Source organism: Sciurus vulgaris (genome assembly GCF_902686455.1).
Source record: "Sciurus vulgaris genome assembly, chromosome: 11".
NCBI lineage: Eukaryota > Metazoa > Chordata > Mammalia > Rodentia > Sciuridae > Sciurus > Sciurus vulgaris.
In genome coordinates, this window is record NC_136472.1 from 103,350,494 (window position 1) to 103,368,180 (window position 17,687).

Below are 17,687 nucleotides of genomic sequence, written 5' to 3' on the forward strand. Positions count from 1 at the left end.
AATTCCAGTGGCTCAGGAGGCTGAGGCAGGAGGATTGTGAGTTCAAAAAGAGCCTCAGCAACTTAGCAAGGCCCTAAGTAACTCAGTGAGATCCTGTCTCTAAATAAATACAAAAAAAAAAAAAAGACTAGGGATGTGGCTCAGTGGTTAAGCACCCCTGGGTTCAATCCCCAGTACCAAAAAAGAAGAAGAAGGAGAAGGAGAGAAGGAAGGAAGAAAGAGGAAAGAAGAAATAAACATGAAGTATTACCCTCAGATTTTAAAATGTCAACAAACAAGTACAGGCAGCATAGAAGAATCATTTATCTGATGGGTAGTTTTATGTAAAGTAGATCTTGGTGGTTAGTCACCTACTTAATGAACTTGTAATATTATATGACTTCTTAGAAAGACCCTGTGTTTCCTCATATATTGTAGGAAAGGGAAACAGTGCTCTCTGATCACTGGAAGTGATGGTCCTCTGTGTGTTGCCAGATGGCTTCCTGTTTCAGTGATATGGCTTTGGGAGCTGTTAATCAAGCAGTGTATATTCCAGGCAAGATGAAAGAGCATCTAAAAACCATGTCCTGTGAGAGAAAATTGAAGTAATAGGAATTTTTTTTTTTTTTTTTTGAACCCTGGAAATGAGATTAGAACAAACTATTTTAAAATAAGAAGGTATAGCAGGGTAATGGTAGAAATGAACCTGCTCAGAGGATAGAATTTGAACTACTTGATAATAAGCAAAGCAGATTGTGTGTTCAGACAAGAAGAGTGGTTGGAGTGTGCTGGGAAATCTTGTAAAGCTGTGACTTCTTTTGTCACTGGCTCATCTGTCAGGTATACTCCCCACAGATGGTAGTATTGGTCTTACTGTTTCCTTTTGAAATTTTCTTGCCCCAAAGCCCCTGTGGGGGGCGCTCTCGAACTCAAGAAACTTGCTTTCTCTCCCCCTTGCCTTTTCCCTCACACTTTCATACACATCCTTTCTGATTCTGAAAATTTCACCTAAGGGGTCCATGATCCCTAGGAACTGTTATTACCTACATTTTCTACATCTTACTTTCTTTTTTTTTAAGTTTTTTTTTAATCTTTTTTTTTTTTTTTATTTTTACAGACTGCATTTTGAGTCATTGTACACAATGGGGTGCATCATTTCATTTCTATGGTTGGGCATGATGTAGATTCATACCATTCGAGTAATCATACGTGTATATAGGGTAGTGATGTCTGTCTCATTCCACCATTTTTCATTCCCCCCCTCATTTCCCTCTGAGTAATCTGAAATTCCTCATCAAGAGTGCCCTTATTTTTACGCCTAACTGTTATCATAAAGCTTAAGAAAAAGTCAGAATGGGAGACAAACTTTAGCCATATTCTAAGTTACTCATGTGAAGTTTCAGTAAACATTGTGCTTCTGTTAAATAGATTATATTTGGGCATTTCCTGAATATTCTATTTATGTGAAAAGTTCTATTATGTATATGTCAAGTGAGCAAATGCCAAAAGTACAAGGATGGTTTTTCCTCACGGGTGTTTTCTCTCTTTTTGAACACCTTAGGTTGGGAATCTCTCTTCAGGCTTGCCTTCTGCAAATCGTGGGTTACAGAAACCTTATCGCAGATGTGGAAAAATTGCGCAGGGAACCCTATGATTCTGAAAATCCCCAACATGAAGAAATGCTTTTGAAGGTTAGTCTTTGAACACACTTCAGCCTGTAACTTAAGCCAGCTAACGCTGGCCAAGCACCTGTTGTGTGCTATGCAGTACTCCAGGCTTTGGGGAGATGGGGATGAGTAAGACGTGGTCAATGTGACTGACTGGTAAGGCTGAGTTCTCTTGCTGGTTCAGAGGTTGGAGGTAAATTTCCCATCATAAAAGTCATATGAGAATTTGACTTTAAAGTAAGTTTACTTTGTAATCTGAGAAAGCATCAGAGGTGATTTCTGTGTCTCCAATATTTGGCTCAAGTTTAGATTATTTCACGTGTGTGGAAAGTCAATAGCAGAAATAACATTTATCAAAGAGTGTCCTGGGATTTTCACTTATGACTTTTATTTTTTTTTTTTTTTTTTTTTTTTTTTTTTTTTTTTTTTTTTTTTTTTTTTATTGTAAACAAATGGGATACATGTTGTTTCTCTGTTTGTACATGGCACAAAGGCATACCATTTGTGTAATCATAAATTTACATAGAGTAATGTTGTTTGATTCATTCTGTTATTTTTTCCCTTCCCCCCACCCCTCCCACCCCTCTTTACCCTCTATACAGTCCTTCCTTCCTCCATATTTGCCCCCCTCCCTAACCCTAACTCTAACCCTAACACTAACCCTTCCCTCCCCCCCATTATGTGTCATCCTCCACTTATTAGCGATATCATTCGTCCCTTGGCTTTTTGAGATTGGCTTATCTCACTTAGCATGATATTCTCCAATTTCATCCATTTGCCGGCAAATGCCATAATTTTATCATTCTTTATGGCTGAGTAATATTCCATTGTATATATATACCACTGTTTCTTTATCCACTCATCAATTGAAGGGCATCTAGGTTGGTTCCACAGTCTGGCTATTGTGAATTGAGCAGCTATGAACATTGATGTGGCTGTATCTCTGTAGTATGCTGATTTTAAGTCCTTTGGGTATAGGCCAAGGAGTGGGATAGCTGGGTCAAATGGAGGGTCCATTCCGAGTTTTCTAAGGAATCTCCACACTGCTTTCCAGAGTGGCTGCACTAATTTGCAGCCCCACCAGCAATGTAAGAGTGTACCTTTCTCCCCACATCCTCGCCAACACCTGTTGTTGCTTGTATTCTTGATAATCGCCATTCTAATTGGGGTGAGATGGAATCTTAGGGTACTTTTGATTTGCATTTCTCTTATTACTAGAGATGTTGAACATTTTTCCATATGTTTGTTGATTGCTTGTAGATCTTCTTCTGTGAAGTGTCTATTCATTTCCTTAGCCCATTTGTTGACTGGACTATTTGAATTCTTGGAGTAGAGTTTTTTGAGTTCTTTATAGATTCTGGAGATTAGTGCTCTATCTGAAGTATGATTGGCAAAGATATTCTCCCACTCTATAGGCTCTTTCTTCGCATTGCCGATAGTTTCCTTTGCTGAGAGAAAGCTTTTTAGTTTGAATCTATCCCAGTGGTTGATTCTAGCTTTTATTTCTTGTGCTATGGGAGTCCTGTTAAGGAAGTCTGATCCTAGACCAACAAGGTGAAGATTTGGACCTACTTTTTCTTCTATAATCTGCAGGGTCTCTGGTCTGATTCCGAGGTCCTTAATCCATTTTGAGTTTAGTTTCGTGCATGGTGAGAGATATGGGTTTAGTTTCATTCTGTTGCATATGGATTTCCAATTCTCCCAGCACCATTTGTTGAAGAGGCTATCTTTTCTCCATTGCATATTTTTGGCACCTTTGTCTAGTATGAGAAAATTGTATTTATTTGGGTTTGTGTCCGTGTCCTCTATTCTGTACCATTGATCTACCTTTCTATTTTGGTACCAATACCATGCCGTTTTTGTTACTATTGCTTTGTAGTAGAGTTGAAGATCTGGTATTGCAATACCCCCTGTTTCACTCTTCCTGCTAAGGATTGCTTTAGCTATTCTGGATTTCTTATTCTTCCAGATGAATTTCATGATTGCTTGCTCTATTTCTGTAAGGTACGTCATTGGGATTTTAATTGGAATTGCATTGAATTTGTATAGCACTTTAGGTAGTATGGCCATTTTGACAATATTAATTCTTCCTATCCAAGAACATGGAAGATCTTTCCATCTTCTAAGGTGTTCTTTAATTTCTTTCTTTAGTGTTGTATAGTTCTCATTGTAGAGGTCTTTCACCTCTTTTGTGAGATTGATTCCCAAGTATTTTATTTTTTTCGAGGCTATAGTGAATGGGGTAGTTTTCCTAATTTCTCTTTCTGAAGATTCATCACTTATGTATAAAAATGCGTTGGATTTATGGGCATTGATCTTGTAACCTGCTACTTTACTGAAATCACTTATGAGTTCTAAGAGTTTTCTGGTGGAATTTCCAGGTTCCTCTAAATATATAATCATGTCATCAGCGAACAGGGATAGTTTGAGTTCTTCTTTTCCAATTCGTATCCCTTTAATTTCTTTGGTTTGTCTAATTGCTCTGGCCAGAGTCTCAAGAACGATGTTGAATAGAAGTGGTGAAAGAGGGCATCCCTGCCTTGTTCCAGTTTTTAGGGGGAATGCTTTCAGTTTCTCACCATTTAGAATGATATTAGCCATGGGCTTAGCATAAATGGCCTTTACAATGTTAAGGAATGTTCCCACTATCCCTATTTTTTCTAGTGTTTTGAGCATGAAGGGGTGCTGTATTTTATCAAATGCTTTTTCTGCATCTATTGAAATAATCATGTGATTCTTGACTTTAAGTCTATTAATATGGTGAATTACATTTATTGATTTCCTGATGTTGAACCAACCTTGCATACCTGGGATGAAGCCCACTTGATCATGGTGCACTATCTTTTTAATATGTTTTTGTATGCGATTTGCTAAAATTTTGTTGAGAATTTTTGCGTCGATGTTCATTAAGGATATTGGTCTGAAATTTTCTTTCCTTGATGAGTCTCTGTCTGGTTTAGGTATCAGGGTGATATTGGCTTCATAGAATGAGTTTGGGAGGGTTCCCTCCTCTTCTATTTTATGAAATACTTTGAGAAGTATTGGAATGAGCTCTTCTTTAAAGGTTTTGTAGAACTCGGCTGAGAACCCATCTGGTCCCGGACTTTTCTTTGTTGGAAGGCTTTTGATGACTTCTTCTATTTCAGTACTTGAAATTGGTCTATTTAAATTGTTTATGTCCTCCTCGTTCAGTTTAGGCAATTCATATGTCTCTAGAAACCTGTTGATGTCTTCGAAATTTTCTATTTTGTTGGAGTATAGATTTTCAAAATAGCTTCTAATTATGTTTTGTATTTCAATCCTGTCTGTTGTGATATTTCCTTGTTCATTCCGAATTTTAGTGATTTGGGTTTTCTCTCGTCTTCTCTTTGTTAGTGTGGCTAAAGGTTTATCAATTTTGTTTATTTTTTCGAAGAACCAACTATTTATTTCGTCAATTTTTTGTATTGTTTCTTTTGTTTCAATTTCATTGATTTCGGCTCTGAGTTTAACTATTTCCTGTCTTCTACTACTTTTGGTGTTGGTCTGTTCTTCTTTTTCTAGGGCTTTGAGCTGTAGTGTTAGGTCGTTTATTTGTTGAGTTTTACTTCTTTTATTAAATGCGCCCCATGAAATAAATTTCCCTCTAAGTACTGCTTTCATAGTGTCCCAGAGATTTTGATATGATGTTTCTTTGTTCTCATTTACCTCTAAGAATTTTTTAATTTCCTTCCTAATATCTTCTGTTATCCATTCATCATATAATAGCATATTGTTTAATCTCCAGATGTTGGAATAGTTTCTGTGTTTTACTCTTTCATTTATTTCTAACTTCAATCCATTATGATCTGATAGAATACATGCTAGTGTCTCTATCTTCTTGTATTTGCTAACATTAGCTTTGTGGCATAATATATGGTCTATTTTAGAGAAGGATCCATGTGCTGCTGAGAAGAAAGTGTATTCGCTCTTGGTTGGATGGTATATTCTATAAATGTCCGTTAAGTCTAAATTATTGATTGTGTTATTGAGATCTATGGTTTCTTTGTTCAATTTTTGTCTGGAAGATCTGTCCAGTGGTGAGAGAGGCGTGTTAAAATCACCTAGTATTATTGTGTTATGGTCTATTTGGTTTCTGAAATTGAGAAGGATTTGTTTGACATACATGGATGAGCCACTGTTTGGGGCATAGATGTTTATGATTGTTATATCTTGCTGATTTATGCTTCCCTTAAGCAGTATGAAATGACCTTCTTTATCCCTTCTGACTAACTTTGGCTTGAAGTCCACACTATCGGAAATGAGGATGGATACTCCAGCTTTTTTGCTGAGTCCATGCGCATGGTATGTTTTTCCCCATCCTTTCACCTTTAGTCTATGGGTATCTTTTTCTATGAGGTGAGTCTCTTGCAGGCAACATATTGTTGGATCTTTCTTTTTAATCCAATCTGCCAGTCTATGTCTTTTGATTGATGAATTCAGGCCATTAACATTCAGGGTTATTATAGAGATATGATTTGGTTTCCCGGTCATTTGGTTCATTTTTTAAATTCTATTTATTTATTTCTTTGACACAACTTGTTTCCTCCTTTATTTGACAATTCCTTTAGGATAATTCCTCCCTTTGCTGATTTGCTGCTTTGTTTTAAAAATATGGAACGCTTCACGAATTTGCGTGTCATCCTTGCGCAGGGGCCATGCTAATCTTCTCTGTATCGTTCCAATTTTAGTATATGTGCTGCCGAAGCGAGCACCACTTATGACTTTTAATACACATCAAACAAGATGAAGTTGATTTCTGCTTCAGCAAGAGCTCTCTGGGGAAATTACCCTAGATCTTAATGCTGATTATTTATTCATGTAACTTGGAGAGTATTCAAAGAGGAGGTGAAGGTTTATATTTGGCATATTAAAACGGTTGGAAAATAATGTGGAGTAATAAATATTCCTGGATGTCAAAGAAACCCTTGAAAATCTCACAGGATCTGATCATGTATTATGTTTTGTTTTGGTACTAGGGATTGACCCCAGGGCCTCACACATGCTAGACAAGCACTCTACCATTGAGCTACATCCCCATGATGTATTCAGGGGGGATTCAACATGCTGAATTTTTGCTGGGCATGGTGATGTATGCCTGTAATAACAGAAACTTGGGAGGATGAGGCAGGAGGTTCGCAAGTTTGAGGCCATCCTGGGCAACTTGGCAAGAGCTGGTGGTGTAGCTCAGTGTTAGAATGCCTTTGGGTTAAATCCCCGGAACCATTAAGAAAAATGAATTTTTAGTTCAAGAAATTAAGACCAGAGGAAAAATTTCAGACCAACCTTTAGAACTAGTTATCTGAAATGTTTTGTACATTCACTTCTGAAAATAGATGATTTTTAAAATTATGCTACTTCTTTGCCTCTTCCTAGAATTATAAAAGATAGTAACAAAATTGGAAGAAAGCGTTTGTTTAGCTGCCTTAATTTTGTTTTACTGAAAAATGTCAATAGAAGATGGAATTTTAAAAATGTATTTTGTTGTGGTTTTGTGTGAAGGAGTGTATGTTTTCGTGTACATAAGTACTTAAGTAGATGAGTCATTTGTCTCTACTAATTAGTGCAGTATCTGATGTGAATCATTAAAAATTAAAGAAGTCTCATAATCGGCAATGGTTTTTCTTTTTCCCTTTTTCTTCTGCTTAATTTTAGCTAACCCACTGACTGAGTTCCATCTTCTTTGATTGCCTTCTTTTCCCTGACTTTCCCTTTTCTGATGGAGATAGTCAAGTTGAAAGAAAGGACCTAAGAGTGGGAATTAAGAGGTGAATAAAAGTGAAAAAGAAGAGGTGTTATAATTAGCAGACTGGTCACGAGCACCTGAACAACACATTAAAAAGGCTAAGACATCCTCAGAATTAATTAATGTGGTGTGGGTGCCTCCTGTGCAGCATCTTTAGCTCATCTGTTGCATGTGGGCTCACACCTAGTAGGTTTTTAACAAATATGGGTGAATGCATGAGGTATTCTAGTTCATGTCAAGAATTTTTATGATATGACTGTTATCAATGATTATAATTTTATTATATATGTATTATTTTGATTGTTACAATTAGATAGGCAGGAGAATGGTTGTTATCTTTATTTTAGAAAACTACAAGCATTTAAGTTCAGGTTCTGATTCACATTTTAGTACATGATAAAACAATGATGTCCCCCACTGAGTTAGGAACTTTGAGGAAAGACTTCTTTTCTGCCTTTCAGTGACTTGCAGGCTAATTGAGACATATTCTGCATCTACAAAAATATCCTTTTTTCCCCCATAGCACACCTGCAAATCTCTCTCAAATGTTTTCTATTCCTACTGTCTTATTCTAGCCATCATCTCCAGCTTGGGGTGTTACAGCCTTTTAACTGTGTCACTAATCATTATATTCTTCCCTTCCATCTTCTAAAATACTGTTGGAAGAATTTTTCTAAAATACAGATCTAGTCATGTGATTATCTAGATTGAACACTTCAGGTTTCCCATGTCTTATAGTAGAAAGCCCATGCATCTTGCCCCTTTCCACTACATTCTCTTAGCTACATCTTATGCAACTCCATTACGCACACTGCCATGCTTTGTCAGGCACTATGACCTAGAATAGGCCTTGCCGTCCCATATGCCCAGGAACTTGCTCATGCTGTTCCCTCTGCTTCCCATTATTCTCACAGCAGAAACCACCTTGTTTTTTAAAAGTCCTCATTCCCTGAATTTGGAAATCTTCTCTAGCTCCCCAAGCAAACACAGGAGTAGGATCTTTATGCAGTGATAATAAAACATTCATTGAATGTTTTGTATGTACCAAATATCACAGTAAGTGTTTTATAGCATTTTCACTTAGGTGTCACAACAACTTTGTGGTGATATACAGGTACTGTTCCCATTTTTCAGATGAGGAAACTGAGGCTAAGTGCTAAGTATGCAAACTGACATAGTTAGGAAGGGTTATTTACTATGGTACTGCACTAGCCCTTGGGAGAGAAACCATGTTTTATCCACTTTTATTTCCCGGGGGCTGACCCATGGCTTGTGTTTAATGGCCCAAGGTTGGGCTTCTTTATCTTCAAGATGAATAAGAATACCCCTGCTACCTACTTCACAAAATTATTGAGAGCAGAAGTCACCAAACCAAGGCCTGTGACTGAGTTTGGCTTTCCATCCATGCTTGTAAGTAATGTTTTATTGGAGCAAAGCCACACTTGTTCATTTTTGTATCATTATCTGGCTGCTATCCTACTACAAAGGCAAAGTGAAGTAGTTACAACAAAGACCACTTTAGAATCACAAAGCCCTAAATCTCTACCAACTGATTCTTTTTAAAGTTTGGTGACCCCTTCTTTTATAAGCTCAGGGAATATATTGCCACATTGTTCAAGTGCTTTGCTTTATTAGCACAGGAAAGAATTATCAATGTTGCTGCTTAGAGTCCTAAAGTACAAAAATTCTAGATTTTATGATCATTTGGAATTAAATTGAATAATATTGTTATATTCATATTCCACTGCCCTTATGAAGTATTCAAACAGATATTTCTATTAAAATTTTCCAGTCAAGTTAAGAATGAAGGCAAAAATTTAGGTGGATTCCTGCACTTACTAAAAAACATACAAGCCAGAATTAAAAGGCCCTTTACTGATGGGAAGAGACAGTCCCATGGTGGCCTCCATGAAAAGCTGCTTCTCTTTAAATGCTGTGGCTCCAGGGTGGACGAACAGCCTCATCCTTTCTGCTCTGCTGCAGACAGAGTGAGACAAAATTGAAGTGTCCAAATAAGCCTGTTTAAAGGTTCAGTTCAAAGAGAAGAGGGATCAACAGAGAGAACAGTCCATGCTGCCTGACAGTCTGACTCAGAGTGCAGCCTCCACATCTGTAGCTTGTCATCTGCCACAGGCATCACTCTTTCTAGCCCCTGGTCTACTGCACTTGGCAGGTGGCTTTGTAATAACTCAACTCCCAGTGGTATAGTCTTAGATGACTATACTCCTCAGGGCCCCCCAAGAAGAGGCCCATGACCAGAGTTCAGGTGTAAAGTTGGCTTCCTAGTGCAAGAAATGAGCTCACCCTGCAGGGTTGCTCTGCCTCCTACACTTACTTTTTCAGGGAAGAGCCTATTAGAAGAGAAATAGTTCAAGGTTTCTTACAGGAAATATACAAATATACGTAGGTATACCTCATCTAAGTATTTCAACATAACTGGCTTTCATTTTCCAAGAAAGTGACCCTTATGAAAGCAAATAGGATTAACAACTTATTCAAGAGGACATTTTAATCACTAGTCTACTCTGCTATTATAACAGTGGTTTGCTTTATGCTTTGACTGTATCCCTTGTTTCTTCCTTCCAGCCTTCTCCTCACTGATGTCCTCCCTGATCCTCTCCTCCCCCAAAGGCTGTCCTCCCTTAATGTCAGGAAACAGGATTCCTCTGGATCAGCTCTTAAAAAACACCTCTTCCCCCGATGGGGAGAATCTCAGCCTCTGGGACGGAAGTCCCCTGTGTTTCTCCTTTGTTAGCAAAGCAATAAACCTTCTTTTTCCTTTTTCTCAAAACCTTGTCTTCATTATTGGATTTGAGGACCGAGCTTTCAGTAACATAACACAAACTGTGAAAATGGAATTTCTTTTTAAAGCATTTTATTATTTAAAGTTTTACTCTCCCAAACTAAGCATTCACCTGTTGAATGAGGTTTATAACCTACTTACAAAATGAAATGCTTCCTTTTGCCATTTTACTCCACTCACTGGATGAAACCACATATTTTTTTAAACTGGGTAAGGACCCTGAGATAGATTCAAATTATTATTCAAATAAATGTTATTAGCTATACATTTGCGCCCCCTCCTGCCCCCGCCCATTGTGATAGTAACCAAATCAATTTCTAAAGAATTTTTTAAAAGAGATCCTTTTCTTGGAATCATTACCGGGTCTTTCATTACTTGGTACCTTCTAATAAAATGATTAGAATTGAATGCAGAGCACTGGAAAATTCTTATGTGGATTATATAAACAGATATTTTGAACACCCATGTTTGATATTTTGTTTTCAGGCATGATAAATCTCTTTAAGTTCTTCTCTTTAAGGTTTTTCTTTCACCCTTTAGATAAATTTACCTATTGTGGCACTAACATAAAATGTTTAATAATGTGAATAGTAATTTTAGTTTAATGTCTAAAATAACCACAATAAAAGAAAATGAACTGTAAATTTTTATTTGTTAGTCTTTTCTGTCATTGAATATTATGTTTGATACTATGTCAGATATGTGACAATTCACTGTAAAGCAAAGTAATTTTGTATTACAGTACTGTTGAAACTTTAAAATCCATATAATATAGAATAAGAAATTTCGAAGTTTATTTGGGAAATAGTAGTAAGTAAATATAACATTTGTGCTTATATCCTATCTATAATGAAAATGTGATATCAACTATTAATAATCTAAGAAGTAAATTTGCTTATATGCCCATCTCTAATATTAAGAATAAGGTGGGGTACGGTGGTACACACTTATAATCCCAGTGGCTTGGGAGGCTAAGGCAGGAGGATCTTGAGTTCAAAACCAGCCTCAGCAAAAGCAAGGTGCTAAGCAACTCAGTGAGACCCTGTCTCTAAATAAAATACAAAATAGGCCTGGGGATGTGGCTCAGTGGTCAAGTGCCCCTGAGTTCTATCCCCAGTAGTAAAAAAAAAAAAAAAAAAAACTTTTAAATATTATATATTTATATAACTGTGGATCTCAATCTCTCTCTCTCTCTCCCCCCCATAATGATATGTGCTAAATCTAGCTTTCTACAAAAACTCAAAAATAAAACTAGTTTATTAAGCAGTGAAGAGTATAATAATGTTTATAATTCATGTTTTTCCATTTGAATATAATTGATTTTAATTTATATTCTTTTAGGCAACTCTTAAAGATGACAATTAATCATGAACTTTGCTGATATTCCTTTGTCCAGCTAAGTGATAATATATACACTCACTCCTGTTATAGGTGAAACCTGAGAAATGAAACTCAAGTCATTTCACTTTTCTTTGTGTTAACAATGTAACTAAACGTCTTAATGTTGGAAAAGCTTTTTCTGAAGGTTTGAATAATAAATGGCTTCAAAATTTTCCCTACTCTCCCTTTCCATTTATACTCTTCAATATTTTAGAGAATGCCAAAAAACTTTTTTGTGGGAGATTGTCTATCTGTCCACCTATCTAATTTCCATTAAGAAATCAGAACAGGAAGGTTTGAACACTAAAATAGAGTAGTACACATTCCATTGCCTTAGAGCACTCCTGAGATGAGGGTGAAAAGGTAACTAATTTCTTACTTTTATTAGGGAATAGTGGTTTTGGTTTTGGTTTTTTACTACTCATGCTGAAAAGTTCTTTAGTACCTCCAAGGAGTCCTTAGACCATATTTTGAGTACTGCTATCACAGATAACTGAAAGATGATCATATCTTTAATTATAACATATTTGCACATATTCAGCTTTCCAAATTCCCTTCTCATAATGTAGTTTACACAACCTAAACCAATAGAGAAGGATATTTACATAAGCATATGAACAGGGCTATTCTCTTTTCTTTTGTCTTCAGTTATGGAAATTCTTGAAGCCTAATACTCCCCTGGAATCTCGGATTTCTAAGCAGTGGTGTGAAATAGGTTTCCAAGGTGATGATCCTAAGACAGATTTTCGAGGAATGGGACTTCTGGGACTGTACAATTTGCAGTAAGTAAAATAAAGAATAGTTGAATGTTAGAGTGATGTTTTGGTCTTCTCATATTGAAATGGCAAAGTGGAGTTACTACTTACAAAAGGTACTTCCCAAAGGACTCCAAGAAAACATTCAAGTTCTCCCAGAGGTAACTCAGGTTCATAAAGTTTAAAAAGTTACCAGCCTCTTCCTTCCACCTCAGCAGACATCTTAGATTTTTAAAAAATAATGTCAAATATATTTTTAAATTTTTTATTATGAAAAGCTCCAAGCATATGCAAAAAATAAGGATGATATTATGACATCATATATCAATGACCCAGATTCATTAATTGTCAAGCTTTGAAATACTTGCAACTCTATTTTTGACTTTTTCCAGTGCTGGAGATTAACTCTATTTTTCTTTTTTTCCCCAAGTGTTGGGGATTGAACCCAGGGTGTTGTGCTTGCAAGGCAAGCACTCCATCAACTGAGCTATATCCCCAGCCCAGCAACTCTACTTTTTGACAGAAGCATGTTAATGAAAATCCTCTACTGTTTGTTATTTCATCCCTCGTATTGAAACTGGGTTTTCAACCTCTGCTGTTGCTTTAGTGTTGCAGCAGATTCCAACCACCCACCAGTGCCTTCTTTCTGGATTCTTGTATCTTGAATTCAAAGAATGAAATCCACAGACTAGGAAGAATAAGATTTATTCAAGTAAAAAGGAAAGAGACAGTGCTCCTATAGGGCGAGAGGGTACCCAGTAGGTGTTGCCATTTAGGCACACTAGTCTAGGGACTATTATGGCTACTGGGTAAGGGCATTGGTCTATATCTGTGCTAATCAGGTCTTCAAAAGGCTAATAGTCAAAAATCTTTGCTGAACAGATATTGGAGAAGTACCAATGCTATTGGTTCTGCCCATGACCTTCTAATTGGCAGTGCATCTATAGCCCTTGAATTTTAACTTTTCATTCAGGTCCCCTCTTCCTTCCATGCACCCCTCCCACCCCAGGACAAAGGCTCGGTTGGAATATTTGGAATGTTTCTGATCATTTTCATGGAAATGTCTTTACATTTGAAAAATTCCCTAATTGGGGCCAATTACCTATATCCTATCTTATTCAATATTTCCATAGGTAGCTCTAAAATATGTCAGCATTACCTTACATTAACAACATTACCATTATTACTGCTAACAATCTATAACTAGTCCATATTCAAATAGCCCAGTTCTCTCAAAAAATGTCTTTTCACAGCTGTTTTTGTTCAAATGGAGTCCCACATAAGACCTGTGCACTTACTGAATATGTCCCTTGGGTCTTTACAAATTAATAGTTTCTTCTCTTCTGTCCCTTTCTTTACCCCTTCTCCTCTGTCATTAACTTGGAGAAGATTCCGGGTCAGTTGTCCTGTAAAATGTCCCATGGTCCAGATTTGTCTGTTTGCATTTATACCCATGCCTGAATTTCCTGAAAATTGGAAGTATTCAGAGAGGCTTGAAGAGATTTAGGTTGACATCACAGTGAGCGGCCTGTGTCATCCCTCCACTCTCAGCCCTTGTGCTGAGATGGGTCCTGGCCTGATGGCTCCATTGTCTGTCCCTCCTCAGCCTTTCCTCTTTCCTTGGTTTTCACTGAGCCAATTAATTAATTGTGTAAAAAAGATGCTTTTCTACTGCTATTCTTCCCACAATTGTTGACTGGAATTCTGAAGTAGTAGGTTTCTTATTAACTATGGCTATTTGGTTTCTCTAAAATACAGGCGGAGAGATGGTTGATTTTTCTATTTAGTTGCCAGTTCTCAAGTAGGAAGTTGGTGCCCTCGTTCCCTTGTTAGAGGTCGACATTGTTTTTTCTTTCTCTATTTTTAGAATATTACTTGTTAACACTGAGCTTTTATATGTTTACTGTGATCTGGCTAATTGCACTTATTATTTTTATTATTAAATTCAGCTATCATTATTAATTATTTTTAAAGCCAAAGAGAGCCCTTTCCAATAGGTTCTTTTGTCTTTTGACACAATCCTATTAGTGAGGGGAGGGAGTAATATACTTTTAAAAGACATTAAACCTTAGTCACTTTTTGTGACATCCCATTTTCTCCCTAGATCCTTCCCTTTGTTTTAAATTTAGGAAGTTTAATCATCACCTATTCTTTTATAAAATGTTTGAAATGCTACATTACCATGTAAAATGACTGAACAGAAAGTAGATCTTAATACAAAGGTGGTGTCACAAATCATAGATAAAGGCTGAGCATTAGAACAGCTGGAATGGACAATTTGCCTTCCATTTAGAAAAAAATAAAAGTTAAATCTCACCCTCACCTCAATTCACAAATTGAAAGTAAAAACCCAACTTTTTAACCTTTAAGAGGAAATCTTTAAGATATATGAGTAAGGTGGGATCTCTTACAAAGTATTGACTGAAAAAGAAAGATTAAAAAATTTCACACATTAAAACTGATCATTTTTGTGAGCTAAGCCAACATAAAGAAAATGAACTGAACTTTCTATTGTCGTGTATAACTGAAAAGAAGTAATAAAAAAAATTTTTAAGTGAAATGAGGCAAGACTATCACTTGCATAAATGATAAAGGGTCCATTTCAGCCCATTATTCTCTGTAAGGTTGTTTGCCTTACTTGTTTGAGGATTGTTTTGATACACTGGAAAAAGAAATATCAACAGTGTTACCAGGACAAGGTCTGTGCACTGCTGCTCAAAGGCCAATACTCAGGAGACCAGAGTTGGCAGGAAGAAATCAGGTTCATTCAAGGACCAGCTCTGAAGAAAATGGAGGAGCTGTATCCTCACAGCTTCATGTTGGGGGACTCAGGAACACAATGATCTTTTATAGGGACGAGAAGGAGGAGCAAAGCAGAAAAGTACGTGCTGAGTGGGGTCTTAATCATCAGGACATGTATCTCTTCTCTTTTTTTTCTTCTTCTCCAGAATATCCCAATGGGACCTCAACCTCATGTGCTTTTTAGAAAGACATGTTTTCTGCAAGCTAAATCCCACGGCAATATATATTGCATTAGGTGACACATAGAAAATAAAGACTAAGAGGGCATTGCAAAGGTCAGCAGTTGTTCCTGGTTCTGTAAATTGGAAGATTTAGCAGTTTAGATGTTAACTTCTTCTCTTTAGAATTTAGAATGTCAGACAAAAGGAAGGGGAGTAAAAAGGGGGGTTAACAACCTTGCAGAAGGGCCAAGGGAGTAAGTAGTACCTACCAAGGACAACTCTGAAGTAGTGACTCTGTTAATAACACAGTAAGACAAAAAGAAGAAACCCAAATGATCAGCAAAAATATGAAATGAAACTTGATTGCATTAGTAATCATGCATGTGTGTATTAAAATTGCTGATTGGTTTGAAATTTTCTGAAGGAAATTTTGTTCTTTAGATTTACACAGGAAATTATATCCACGTTAAGTTAAATAATGTATGGTATAGTTTTATTGTCTTTAAGATCTACCAAAATGTATAAATGCATTCCACTATCATGTAAAACTAATTAGGACAATTTTTTTAAAAATAATTTTAAAAAGTACTTTTTACAAATTTTGTTTAGAGACAGAGTCTCACTGAATTGTTTAGTGCCTCACTTTTGCTAAAGCTGGCTTTGAACTCACAATGCTTCCTCAGTCTCCTGAGCCACCACATGCAGCAGATGAATACCATTTTTTACATTAAACTACACTGTTAATAAACATGGCTTCAGTTGCAAAAAAAAAAAAAAAAAAAAGTACTTTTTTACTTTTGAGGGTATACGAGCTTTAATATTTATTAGGAAATTTCATTGTGCCTCTTCCCCCAGAAGAGTATTTTATTTTTTTAACATCTCCAGGCTCCATAAAATATTTTCTATTTATAGGCTGGGAATATAGCTCAGTTGGTAGAGTGCTTGCCTTGCAAGCACAAGGCCCTGGGTTCAATCCCCAGCACCGCAAAAAAAAAAAAAAAAAAAAAAAAAAATTTCTATTCATCCAGAATTCGAATACCCAGTTCATATTCTCTAAGAAAAATACATTTGAAACACATCCTCTCTCCCTTCCTGGAATTTCTTCTCTCTCTCCCCTTTAGTGGTCACAGCCTCTCACTATGTTATTTCTCCCAGAAGAAGCCCAAGAGAGGGTCTTCAAGCTGAGCTATCTGACCTCCTAATCTATAACTCTCAGTAAAAATATATTTAGTTTTCTGGGAATAGCTATATTCACAATTAAATTTTCAAATCTACTAGATGCATTCCTAAATCTATGTGGCTTTCACAACCACCCTGCCAAGTCAGATTTGGGGAAAAAAAAGAGAATTTATTACAAAAAACTGTTCTCCAAAGGAGCTGAAACTAGCAATAATTTTATGCCCATACCCATCTCTGAATCCAAAATAGCCTCAAACTGGATAAAAGTGAATTTATTCTGCAGGTACAGAATTATGGCTTTTTTTTTTTTTTTTCCCTTCAACTGCAGGTATTTTGCAGAAAGGGACGCCTCAGCAGCTCAGCAGGTCCTCTCTGACTCTCTTCATCCAAAATGCAGGTAACTCTGGAAAATGAAAATGGATTAGGCTTTATGGATTAGGTAAAGATGACCTCCTACATAGATCTATAGATAAGATTATCAGGAGAGTCAGCCCACCAGGAGTGAGACTTAAATTTCTCTCAATCTCTTTTGACACATGTTGATTAGGAAAGGCAAAACTTCACATACTTGTTCCAGGATTTAGGATGGAGAGTGGCACCATTCAAGTAAGATATGTTGTTAAAGAGACTAATAATATCACTGGGTCCAGGAAAATTGAGAGGTAGGCATATGAAAGAAAGTCAGGGTCTGGCAGAAAGAGTTCAGAGAGACGAGCAAGTGTGGTGGGGAAAGAGGGAATGGAAGTCATGAAGGAAGGGACCAACTGAGGAAGTCTGGAATTACTGAGGCTTTTTTTTTTTTTTTTTTTTTTTGTAAATTTTAGGGTTCTAAATTATTTGCATTTTCATTTACCTTTTTAAATGTTTTTCTTTAACTCATTACATGAAGAGATATCACTAAGGAGGAAATAAGGTATTTTTCCCTTTGCTTTTGTGTTTTATTGCTTTTATTTTATTTTAGAATGAGTAGGGTAAGACTTTTTAAAGAAAATATAAATTTATGAAAAATGTTCAAAAAGCAAACATTTTTCAGCTTTTTATCTGACATAATTAATTTGGGGGGGCTGTGTTTTAATGAGCTGAAAATCAGATTAGACAAATATGATGGAAAATGACGAGGTGTCTTTTGATAGCAACGACTGTACCCAATTGGAGGAAGTTTTGAACCCTTCACCTCCAGGGCGAGTACCTCACTGC

General features: G+C 36.5%; 1 protein-coding gene across 4 annotated transcripts in view; it reads left to right on the forward strand.

Annotated features, from left to right (window-relative positions):
- The window catches only part of ELMOD1 (ELMO domain containing 1), a 67,561-nt gene that overhangs the window by 36,875 nt on the left and 12,999 nt on the right, over positions 1–17,687 (forward strand). For all 4 annotated transcript variants that reach the window (XM_079101635.1, XM_079101633.1, XM_079101634.1 and 1 more), the window contains 3 exons: positions 1,541–1,670; positions 12,242–12,375; positions 16,819–16,887. In XM_079101635.1, coding sequence (XP_078957761.1) covers positions 1,541–1,670; positions 12,242–12,375; positions 16,819–16,887 — 333 coding nt within the window. The remainder of the gene's footprint in view (positions 1–1,540; positions 1,671–12,241; positions 12,376–16,818; positions 16,888–17,687) is intronic.